The following is a 13014-nucleotide window of genomic DNA, read 5'->3' on the forward strand; positions in this document are numbered from 1 at the left end:
TTCCACAAATTATTCACTGCAATGCTTAGCATTAGAGAATGAAAAATCGTAATTTTGACATGTTCTATATGGATCATCTTTCTTCATAGTATTATACTTAGTTAGGAGGCACTGATGGCATTACTAAGTGGGAAAGGATTTAAAGAAGCCAGTAATAATCAGCAGTCTAAGATCCTTAAAAGTGGATCTCTACTTGTCCTTACAGTTTTTCCTTCATTGTGTTCAAACTGTCATTAACACAGCCAGAAATATTCACAGCACTTAATTGTGTATTCCTAGGTGCACACATTGTGTAAGATACTGGTGTCTCAGATTGCTCTGTATCACCAAGTGCAAATTCCTTTAGAGAATCTTCCTGTTTCTGGAGGAAATGTATTAAGCCGCATTCTTTGGAAAAGTCTGTTTTCCCATGTACTACCCGGGAAGCATCCTAACTCAGTCTTTTGTAGCTGCAATTACCAGTTTCCACAGCAGTCTATTTCAGTTAAAACACCCCAGTTTCAATATTGATACTACAGTTACTAGATATGCTGGATGGTCCAAAAAAGCCTACTTCCTCACTGTACACAAAGACTAGTGTTTTGGGATATAATCATCACAAACATACTACATTCAGTATTTTTATATGAGATCAGCTACATGAGTGATTGACAAATATGATTTCTTTGAAAGCAATTTAAAAAAAATAAAAAAAAAAAAAATAAAGTGTCTCCCCAAATGAGAAGTTCTTCTTACTACTGGTTTTCATCCAAACATTAATTTTGTAGTTATATTCCTTATTAGTTAAGTACCAACAGGCAGTGGTATGAAAAAAAAATTGCTTAGCATGTACAACGCAGTCTTTACCTGTAAAGAAACCTGTGAAGTATTTATTATACTACTGTATTGCTTATCAGAAACTGTCTTTTTTTCTTTTTTTTTTCTGCCACAATTTGAAATCAGCCTCATTACTGTTACAGTATTGAACTTTTTTTTCTGAGTTGATTAGTATTTTGGCTTTTCACTTTGTTTTATGTTAGTTACCTGTATTGCACTGTGATTAATGCAGGTGCTTTGGATTCATGCTATTTGATATTATATCTTTTCAAAAATATACAGCAATACTTAAAAGTAGGTTGAACAAATTGAGCTGCAAATTCTATTTACCTTCAAGGAAACAAGGCTTTGAATCAGTGAAAATACTACTACTGTGTGCAGGATGTCACAAATGTTTCAGCTACATACTACTATCATAAATCATAATAAATGCAGACAGTTCATACTTTGAATTCAGTTTCTGTTAAAAGAAATCAGTGTAGCAACATCTCATCACTTCTCACAGAATCACAGAATGGTTGAGATTGGAAGGGATTGCCTCTTGTCCTGTCACTGGACACCACTGAAAAGAGCCTGGCTCAGTCTTCTTTATACCCGCCTTTCAGCTATTAATGAGGGCCCAGCCCTATCTTGTTATCACAGCCAGAAAACAAAACTGATAAACACAATCATATGGCCTAAGAAAGTGACAAATGATGGGAAAAGCCATCAAGAGAAACAAAATTTTGAAATATTCTGGAAAATTTTGCACCTTTTTCATTAAAATACTACTGGCTTTAGTTACATTTCTTCCTGTCAAATTCATAGCTTAAAATGAGAAAACAAAGATGGAAAAGGTCAATCTTTAACATCATGAAATACATGTCTTGATTTTGACATGACTTTGGAGCTCTGTTTTGCTATATTAAGGATACCCATTAAACTCGGACACCAGAGTGAAAAGAGCAGGCGTATTTTACTGGTGATAACCAAATAATGTAACAGCGTAATACAGAAAACATGCAGTAAGAAAAGGCAGAATAATGCACCTAAAGCAACAAATAGGAAAATACAGGGTAATGCATCAAATCATTACTACATGAGAGGGAGAATAGTGATTAAGAAAGATACATCACCACTTGCATACGTTACCATCATCCCGACCCGCAGACGCTGGGGAGCCCCAGTTACAGCGAGGATTTGGAGAGCCTGTCCCGGCAAGTGGGAAATCCTACGCGGTGCGTCCACCCATAGGTGAGGCATCCAAAGTTGCTGTGAGCGGGTCCAGCCTTATATACCCAAAAATCAGCAAGCCAGAATAGCTGGCACCCTTGTTTTGAGCGGAAAATTTCTGGTTTCATTTTCCTGTTGGATTCCACCCAAAGCCTGGCCAGGGCTCGGGGGGGGAACCAAGGGAGTTTCTAACAAGGCCAAATACTTGGGTTCTCAGCCTTGAACAAGGCTAAACAAGGGAAGTTGGATACATTCTCTCAGCATTTCGTCCTCACTACTGATTATATTCTAAGCTGCATCTTTCACTAGCGAGTTTACATATTTTATTAATGACTACATGCTAAGTTAGCAGCTTCAGCTTGGGGCCTGTTGTTCAGGCTGCAGTATTTCAATGCTTTAGCACTTTTTACACCAGCATAAGTGGGTTGTTATAACTTAGTACAATACCTACTAGCACAATGGTTATCAGTGATAAAATATACAGGATTCATCTATAGGTCAACTCTGGCTTGGGCCTGTTGTCCAAGCCTTAGCACTTCAAGCTCACGAATGTCACTTGTAAGATTTAAAATTTTCCTTCTTTGACTACCTTGTGCAGTTGTATAGAAGCAAATTTGGAAGGCCACTGCAGTAACTTAAAAGGGATAAGAATGTTGAATTCTGAAGAAAATATGCTTATTGCATAAAGTCACTTTGCAGAAACCGTTTCACCAAAACCCCCTGTACTGAAGCAGAGATTAATGCATCTGTTGTCGTTTTCTCATGTTGCAACAGTAAGCGTGGCAAAGCGCCTAAATTATACTTTATTAATCTGTATAGTAAATCTACCTATTCTTAGTCCAAAAGGGTGTAAAAATACTTTAGAACAGCAATTCCATCTTAAAAACCTTTGGCCTGTATATGTTAATGACTTGTTAAAATACAATATTCATGTTAGGGATCTCTCTAAATTTTTACTTAACAGAGCTCTATACTGCATGTTTATGTTCACCTTGCAATGAGCTTGATGTCATTTTAAGTAAATTTTTAATAACATGCTGGGTATTTTTCTTTTAATAGAGGAAGACAATTTTGACTGAATAGAATATTTTAGATTTTATTCTATTTCTCTTCCCATAATTTATTCATTTTATTAATAGTTATATATGCCTCAGCAAATTTTCTTACTGACATAATTTTGCACATACGCAATTCTGAAAAGGTGAAAAAAAAAAAAAAGAAGAAAGAATTTGCTGATGTTTCCTTTGAAGATTGTTCTTCATGAGTTGGCCTTACAGGCTAAAAATGTGAAAAGTTTACATTGATAATTAGTGCATAAACTGATTTTCATACTTCCAAAATTCGAGTTTTGCAAGTCATTTCATACTATGTTAAGTGTAATTTATATTATACAATGATGACCTGTGAATAAAAAGCAACATGGCCTTTGTCCTTCTCCATACCTCCAAGACAGATGCAGCAGAGCAGAAGCAACACATCTGATAATTATGAAGAAAATAATCAGGTGGTATGTTAAGTGTGGTGTTGAAACTTTGAAATTTGAAATTTGAACAAAACAAAATACCTTAAATTGAGATTTGTAACCTGAACCTTTTTTTCCCAATTAACTTCCCTTAACTGCAGAATGCTTGGCGATACTTGAAGTTGGTATCTTTAAATAGTCTTCAGTTATGTCAGAGCATCCTGAAGTCACTAGGTTAGCACATGCTTGAAAGAGAGACCTCCAGTATTGTTTACAGTAAACCTGAAGCACGTAACTTTGGTTGCAGTATCTGAGGCCAGGTCCCTTTACACCACATAGCCTGCCTCTGAGCTGCTGTTTTTGGACACACTGGGAGCAGCATAGGGCTAATGTGAAGAGGGAAGTACCAGGTGAGTTTGAGCACACTGTACTGGAGGTCTGAGGTATATAAGGTATACGTTTAGGGGAACCACATGTTGGAAATGGAGTTGGATATACAAGGTAATCTCAGGAATGCTAGTTGGATTTTCCTTAAAGTTTGTGAGAGATTTTTGTTGTTGTTGTTTTCTGGACAAGCAACATTTGGGTGTGTGGGGGAGAGAGAGAGGGATTAGGAAATGGAGGGAAGAAATCAATAAGCACATTGTGGAGGTAAGTGACAGGTAGGAAAATACGGAAGGTAAAAATATGAAGCTGGATTTTCTTCTGAAAATGTGACAAGTAGGACAGGAAGAGAGATGGAGGTTAGAATCCTGGCTGGATTGCAGTTTTTTACTTTTGGTTATAAGAGAATTAGGTAATCTAATATATAATATATATTATTATAATATATATATATATATAAAAATAATATATAATAATATATGATGTCAGAAGTCTGTAAATTCCAGTAATTCTGTCCTGGAATACATGTAACAATTGAAATTTTGATACAAATTGGTGCCATCCAAAAAAATGTGTCAGTAATTGGCAACAACCGATCATTTTATTACTAAAATAAAAATTACTGCTAGTGTGAGAGACCTGTAGGGGGATTCTAGTTCTGAAGGCCAGTGTCCTTGGTGTTTTACTGACATTAAAAATGACTGATAGGTATATGCGGATAGTTTCTTTTAAACATCACTATTGACATACTTAGCTTATTTTACCTAGCTATGATTTTTTTTATAGTTTCTTCTATATTCAGCAGGTTTAGATAATTTTAGACAGACTTATCCATTCACAACAAATATTTCTATGAAACTAAAATTTCTTGGGGGTTTTGTTTGGTTTGGTTTGTGGGGGTTTTTTTAAGTGATCAACCAAATACAATTCCTTAATGTCAAGTGGAATTCAAAGAAAAAGAGACACATTGACTTTCTGAGATTCTGACTGCACCAAGCACCAGAACCATGTGTGTGTTCATTGCCCACCATTTGTTAAGGTTGAAAGTGCCATTATCAATAACATACTATGCATCTAACAGATAGCTTATTTTCATGATAACTAATTTTTTGTCTATATTTATGGAAATGGAGAAATTAGTGTTGTTTTCAGATATATTAAAAATAATATCGTAGTCAAAGTTATCAGGGACTGGTACTGCTTGCCAGTAAGAGGGGGCTCTTACTCTTGCATAAACTGTATAATTAGTAGGTAGTCCATCATGCTATTAAATATCAGTGTTTTATTGTAGTGCATTTTGAGAGGAACCAAGAGAATGGGGCAGAGGAAAGAAAACATTAATGAGAGTGGTGTTTCTTGTCACTTGCTCTGAAAGAAATACGTACCTCTACAAAACTACTGACCTCAAACTTTCGAAATGATGAGCTGGATTCTTAAAAAAAAGGCTGTTTTTAACTAATAATCATGGCAATTTAAAACCTAGTACGTGATAAGTTTCATTTGCTTTTCTGTTTGTAAACTTCACATGCAGATCTTGCATGCTTTTTTTTGCAGCCACATGTTCATGACAGTAGCAGTAAAATTGTGAAAGTTAGTAACCCTGAAGCTCTGTAGTTCCTATCTTCCTTTTAAGGATGATTATATATTGAAATTTCATCACCTAGCCTTATCTGTTAAGTCTTTCTAATATTATTTTTTTTTACAAGGAATATGTGGTAGTTATTGTACCTGTCTAGGGAGGTTCTTCTACTTTATCTCCAAGGAAAAGCCATTCATTCCAAAATATTAACTATTGCAAAAGGTATGAGGGAGAAATTACAAGACAAAAATAGATGTCTGTTAACCAGATTGTGGCAAAGTTACAAAAAAATAATGTACTTTTACAGGATGGATGGCAAGGAAAGTACTAGATTTACTAGAGGATGTGGTTCATTAAAGTCCTTGATGATGAGAAACTTACGCTGGTATTAACCATCTAAGAGAGAGGCTTCCAATAATATACTACACAAAATGTCCTAGCATCTTAACCTCACAGTCGGTCATGTATTTTCATTGTATGATCCAGGAAAACAAATTATTTGAGGAACAAATAGCCAAAAGTTTGAAAACCTGTGTTCTTAAATTAAGAAGTGCAAATCTGATTCTGTACACTAGATTGCTATTATATTTGTCTGGACACATGTGCTGACTCAGGTAATTTGCCATCTCCAATTTTGTGTATAACACCAAACATGCACCAGAGTTGGATCCTTGAAGTCCTTAATTGAATTACTTTCTAGATGAGACAGATGATGAATTAGTCTGTTCTTGAATCACTGTTCTCAGACATTATACCTAACAAGGATATCTAAATGCTAGAGACAGTTTTCAGGTCAGAGTTTGCTTCTCTTACATAGTCTTCTCAAGCAGGTTATCCAGAACCACTTCTAATTGGAGTGCTGACCTGTCAATTTCTTTCTTGTTTGGGAAAATGAACAGCTTTGAGTTTAGTTGATGCTGGTGCCATAATGTTAACTACGCTAAAATACCATTCTAAAATTATAAGTGCTTATAGAATCCTCTCATAGAATAGTTTTCTTTAATTTTGTACATTTTTTATACAGTCTTTTTTCCTTCTAGGCATCTTTTTCATTTGGATTGCTTCATCTATCCAAAATAATACGCCATCTTTCACTGTTCAGGCTTACAACAGTACTTATGAGCTTTATCGTATCCAGGGCTGCATAAAAAGTAGCATGGCCAGCAGGTCGACCGAGATAATTCTCCGCCTCCACACCTTTTGTGAGACGCCACCTGGAATACTGTGTCCATCTCTGGGGTGCCTAGCACAAGAAAGACGTAGTCCTGTTAGAGTGGGTCCAGAGGAGAGCCTCAAAAATTATCAAAGGGCTGGAACATATTTCCTGTGAAGAAAGACTAAGAGAGCTGGGGTTGTTCAGCCTGGAGAAAAGAAGGCTCCAAGGAGACTTTATTGCAGCCTTTCAATATGTAAAGGGGGCTTATAAGAAAGATGGAGAGAGGCTTTTTACCAGGGCCTGTAGTGATAGGACAACGGACAATGGTTTTAAACTAAAAGAGGGTAATTTCAGATTAGGTATAAGGAAGAAATTTTTTTATTATGAGGGTGGTGAGACCCTGGAACAGGTTGCCCAGAGAATCTGTGGCTGCCCCCTCCCTGGCAGTGTTCAGGCCAGGTTGGACGGGGCTTTGAGCAACCTGGTCTAGTGGAAGGTGTCCCTGCCCATGGCAGGGGGGTTGGAACTAGATGACCTTTAAGGTCCCTTCCAACCCAAATCATTCCATGATTCTATGATTTACTGTGTGCTGATACTAACTAAAATGAACAGTAGCTTTATACTTCTCTGCAGGTGGTGGGTTGTTGGTTTGTTTGGTTTTTTTTTTTTCAGTAGAGCACCATAATATTCAGATACAAAAAATACCATCAGGGTGGCTTTTTTAAAAAATGAATTGTGTTCAAGCTCCTAGTTCTGTATTTAGCCATTTAGAAGTCCAGTACGTTGTCTTAACTGCTAGCACTTTATGTACAAAAGCTTAAAAAGAACAGTTCATTTACACCCTGAATTGATTTTTTTTTGTCAGGCATAAATTAATCCTGAGTTACATAGAGGCTAAGCAGAGCATATTTTTATTTTCTAATGGCTTTAACTTCCTCACTGATCTGCAGGGAAGCTTTTTTGCATTTTATACAGTACATATATTGCATTTATGTATCCTTAATATATGTTAACGTATGAGAAGGTCCACATTCTCATTTCTACTTGTTTATTCTTCACTTTCAGTTGATAGAATTTCTTGATAAATGTTCTGTTTATTAACTTAATTTGTTTCTTAGTTATTCTAGAAAACTGGAGGGATCAGATTTTGTAGACATATAAAATAGTCAAAGTCAACCTTAAGTTTTCAAAGCCTTGGCTTTAAGGTTTGTTACTTTTTCATGCTCTATTTATTATTAAACATTGTGTGTTTCTGTTTGATAAATACAAATTCTGTAACCATTTAAGCATAATATACTACAGTTAATGATGAAGAGTATACAAGAAAAAACAAAATCTCTTTATAAATCAGTTACTCCCAATTATTTTTTTTTTATTTTACTATAAATGTAAAAGATCTTTTATTTGTACTGTAAAAATTATTTCCAGAGTTATTTTCTTTGTGTGAAACATCACTTCAGGTATCTGGAAAAAAAAAAAAAAATCATCTGAATTAAGGTAATTTCTCTGAGTCAAGCCATTAGCACAATCCTCTTCATTTTGCTGTATTGGAGCTTTCAGCTGCTGGGGAAATGGCTGCAAAACCTTTTTACCCAGACTTTTTGAGAGGGAAAATGTGAAGCTCTTTTTGTTTAGGAATGCTTTACTTTTGGGAGTTGTTGATTTTGGAATATGTCTTTCTTTGATGGATTTTTAGTCCTATTGTGTTTTATGGTGTTAAAACTGGCTGTTAGAACTGTAGTCATGTACAGATAGCATTCTGTAACTCACCTATTCTTTTAAAATATAAATGAACAGATACTATAGGCATCCAAACTCTACCTTTAGAAGAGAGAGCAGTCTGAATTGAAAGTCCCTATTCTCCTAAATGCTTGTACCTGCAGTATAGAAGTGTACACTACTTTTTCACTTGTAAGCCTTTTTAAATAGGCTATGAGTTTGTCACATGTGTATGTAAATCAACAGAAAGCATCAAATCATATGATGTTACCTAGGAAGGAAAGTTAGTCAGGTTCAGACAGAACATCTTTCTATCTTCCACGTTCATGCCAGTGTTCGTTTACAGAGTGAACTTATTCTGAGAAATTGTGCATTGGAAGACATTACTTATCTGAAATGTGTTGTGAAGTAACCACATTTTGTGCCTCATGAACACTTGATGAGATTTCTGATCCATATGCTGAACACATTAGATGCAAAACCTGTCTGCCAGGCAGAAGTCAGTTCTTGCAGTTTTCCTTCAAGTGGCGCTCACCACTAATTTCTTTTCCAGAGGAAAACCATGTCTGAAGCTAGATTTTACTACTTAGTTAAATGTGCTCGGTTCTGGTCTCTGATAGACCTATTAGCAATTTTCTAGCCTAAAGTTAAACTATTTGTGAGAAGACTAGAGTAGAATTTCCAGAGACACATCTAGAAACATTTAGGAACTATTTATCAAAATAAAAATATAAACATATTTTTAAAATATTAAAAAGAGATACCATGACACCAGCCGTAATTGATAATTCTCTTTTGGAATTAAAGCACTAGAGAGTTTCCTTGACTTCCAGTAATATAAAAAAATATTTTCTTAATACTCTTAAAATATGAGTGGGATTATTTAAAAAAAAAAATACAAATTAATATTCAATAGACAAAAAATATGATTTACCCAAGACATAAGTAGAAGAGCAGGGAAAGAGCTACTCCCTTTCATTTTCTAGAGACCATTGAACTGTTCCTGCTATCCAGAGAAACAGTGAGTGGGACAGACAATTCTTGTCACTGCTGATATTGTGATGTGAAAACCATAGGTAGTTTGCAAACCAGCAATTTCCTCTGTGTCAGACTCAGTGTTTGGCTACATGTTTACCATACCCATTTATAGGCAGGTTTGTAAGACGCTCCATCTCTTTGCTTGTCTGCAGCTTCATGATTTCATAAGGAACTGGTATAAAGATTATCCTAAATAGTGTGCTGATACACACAATATTTTTTCTGAAGTAGGTAGAATAGTTTGCAACATTTTAAGTATTCTTTTATTATTTTTTCTTCTACATTATTCACACAACTAAATATCTCTCTTTAGAAAGATTTCATAAAGTGTAAGTGTTCCAGTGAGAAATGGGCGAAGCTCTTACACATCTATGAAAATTTGGAGAGTGAATGTAATTTCTCCATAGCAAAAGAAGACACTATAAAGTCAGCAAATTAACAGATTATATATATAAATTTCATAGGTTACCTCTTTTTGTCATACAAGGGTCTGGCTAAAGAGTTTCTCATCCTGAGGAAGACATGTTCTTTGTCATTTCTGAGATAATGTCTTTGAAGGGCCTGAAGTTGCCTAATGCTAAATATAATTAGCAGGTATTCTCTTCCTGAGAATTTCAGCTGAAACAGTTTCAGGAGAGGAGAAAGCTACCAAAGACTCAAGAAACTCAAGGTTGAATACTGATATTTTCATGCTCTGTAATAAATTGATACAGCAATCAACTGAAATACCTATGTGAACATGAAGGCTTGGATAGGGGTATATGGCTTGTTTTACTAAAACAGTTAATATATTTGTGTATTACTTCCTTTTTCCAGATGCTCCAACATTTGTGTCAAATCAAACCATGTATTACTCTTGGGAAGGCAATCCTATCAATATAAGCTGTGAAGTGCTAGCAAATCCGTCTGCCTCAGTTCAGTGGAGAAGAGGAAAATTAGTTTTACCAGTAAAAAATACAACACATCTGAAGACCTACAGCACAGGAAGAAAGCTGATTCTAGAGGTAAGACTTAAAATGGAAATCAATGTCGTGACATTTTATTTCTTCCTCAGTTTGGCACCATTGCTAGTACTATAGAGTGCATTTAAGCGTATGACAATTTAATAAGTAAAGCTCTTTTTAAAAAAAAAAATATTTATGAACTGATTTATCTCCACATTTCTTGTGAGCAGTTAGAAAACCTCATTTGCATGGCTCGTGCTCAGTTTTCCATCTGCAAGGAACAAAAATGCAACTTGAGTTTCTTGCAAGTAAATAAATATATAAATAAATATAAACCTAACCCATCAGGTTAATACTAAAAATTAAAGTGATTACCTGGTAGGTGCTTGGTATATACAAAAAAAAATTGTGTGGCTTCAGTCAAGAACAGAGCAGAAGGGTAAAGTGATAATAAACTGCAGTTGGTTTTGATAACAACTGTTTCCTCACAGAGGCATTGGAAAAATAAAATCTAAGCTCCCTTCTAAAAGGTACATGTAAACAAAACCTGAGAAAGACAGAAGACAAAGAGTGGACCTTAATCATCCATTTACTTTATTAACTTGACTAAACATTGAATGACTCAGCCACAGTGTATAGCAAATTATGGTCCTTGAATCATTTAACAGCAAAGTGTAACCAGTGTCTCCAGCCCTGGTCTCACCTGTTACAGGGACGACATACTGTCTTCCTCCACAGGTGTGGAAGAAGTTAGTTTTCTTCATTTCTATCTAATATCAGGCTTATGTGTGAGCATAAGCTTCTCAGTTGCCATGGGAAAAAAGTTGAGAAGCTATAGAGCTAATCAGAGTGGGGGACCTACTTCAGATCCCAAGCAAGAGGCTGTGCAGTGCACTGAAAAAAGCTATGGTTTTTTTCTAAAGTTCAAACCAGTAACCTTGTTTCTTATAGTGGAGGATATATATTTAAAGCAACACAGACTTACTCATAGTTGAAGGTCATATTTAGGGTTTTTTTATTTCAAGTAAAACTTAACAACACAAAATATGCTTTCCAGTCTGCAGTTCTCTTAAGTGCTTTCATTCTACTGTCACCTGAACAGTTGAGTTCCAATAAGGCAGTAGCTCCCTGTGACATCTATTATCTGTTCTGTCTTAAAATCTTATTCACCTGAATTTACAGTCGAGCCACATCTCTTACATTTTCTTTCTGCCCCCAAATGTCTGCTGTATTGTGAATCCTGCAAACAATAAAAAGTAAAATATTATTCTTGCATCATCTATAGGAATCAGCAATTTTCAGTCCTTTCTGTGCTTATTTCAGTCAAAATATTAGTTTGTGCAAATAACATCTGTGAAAAAAATGTGAAGTTGATTAGATTTTTTTCTTGTTTAAAAGTGAAATTGTAAAGATGAACAATGTCACCATTTTCCATTATTTGATTTCCTCATTTGAATTTGAGAAGGGAGAATCTTAACATGAAAAAGGGTGTATTTAGATCTGTATTTGGAGAATATACTAGATAGGCTGAAGTAAGAACACTTCTGCATATTGGTTAAGGAGAACATATTTGCATTTCTGATTTTTTTAAAAGAACTTTCGTATTTGATTAGAAGCTAATATTTACAAACTATATTCATTTTAAAGATTGCTCCCACATCTGACAGTGATTTTGGACGGTATAATTGTACAGCCACAAACAGAATAGGAACAAGATATCAGGAGTATACTCTTGGTCAAGCTGGTAAGTTAAAAAGATGTTTCATTTTCTTTAAATATTTTTTCTTTTCTAATAAAAATTAAGTTCAGGCACACTTTTCTCTATTTATTTTATACCAATTGAATGTTTGCAGTTAATTTTCTAAAAGTTGAGTTGCGATATAAAGTAAAATAAACCAGTTCCCTCAGAATCTTCTTTGGATATAATTTTAAGGCCTGCTGAAATTTGAAAAAAGTTAAATTAGTCTAACTTTTTTTTCCTTTGCCCTTACTACGTCCTGCATTTATAACAGTGTATTTTCATTACTTCAGTGGAGAGGCATAGAGTTTTGCAGGCAGCAAAAATAATAAAGAATTAAGAAAGTCTTTTTTCCTTTATCTCCCTGGTATTTTCTTGATAAACCAAGGATGACAAAAGACTGAAATGCTTCAGCAAAGAAATTCTATCTTCATTTGCACTTTTAGTTATTTAAAAGCAGAATTTGACCCAGAGTGTTAAACTGAATTAAATTAACCTCTGAGATGTTCCACGAGCAATTGTTAGAGAATTTCTGAATATTTTTAGGTCCATCTATTGTTGTTTAGGCAAATACAAAATATGAGTGTATGTTTGTTCTTTCACAGAAATAACTATTAACTGAGAGTAAATTAGAGTTTCTCAGCATTTCTTTCAATTATATTTTCTTTTGGATTGGGCTAACACTTGTTCAGCAAGCTTTGAGGTCCCCCAACATTTGAATCTACATACTTAGATGATGCAAATTGTTCCAGCTTTAATGAAGTCTATGGAGTTGTAACGCGGTTTACAGTACCAGTTACAGCCATACTGCAAGCTGTACACCCGTTGTGATGCGTTGTTTTGGACCATTTTCCTCATGTAACTTATGTGTGGTTGTACCATACTGCCAGACTGGCTGATAGATATTGAAGGGGACAGGTAGAAATAAGGTCTTTTATAAATCTTTTTTTAAAAGTAGGACTTGAA

General features: G+C 35.0%; 1 protein-coding gene across 2 annotated transcripts in view; it reads left to right on the forward strand.

Moving 5' to 3' along the window:
• Positions 1 to 13014, forward strand: part of NCAM2 (neural cell adhesion molecule 2) — a 322723-nt gene that overhangs the window by 223903 nt on the left and 85806 nt on the right. For both annotated transcript variants that reach the window (XM_074858117.1, XM_074858118.1), the window contains exons 10-11: positions 10183 to 10370; positions 11958 to 12054. In XM_074858117.1, the coding sequence (XP_074714218.1) occupies positions 10183 to 10370; positions 11958 to 12054 (285 nt within the window). The remainder of the gene's footprint in view (positions 1 to 10182; positions 10371 to 11957; positions 12055 to 13014) is intronic.

The sequence above is a fragment of the Strix uralensis genome, chromosome 2 (assembly GCF_047716275.1).
Source record: "Strix uralensis isolate ZFMK-TIS-50842 chromosome 2, bStrUra1, whole genome shotgun sequence".
NCBI lineage: Eukaryota > Metazoa > Chordata > Aves > Strigiformes > Strigidae > Strix > Strix uralensis.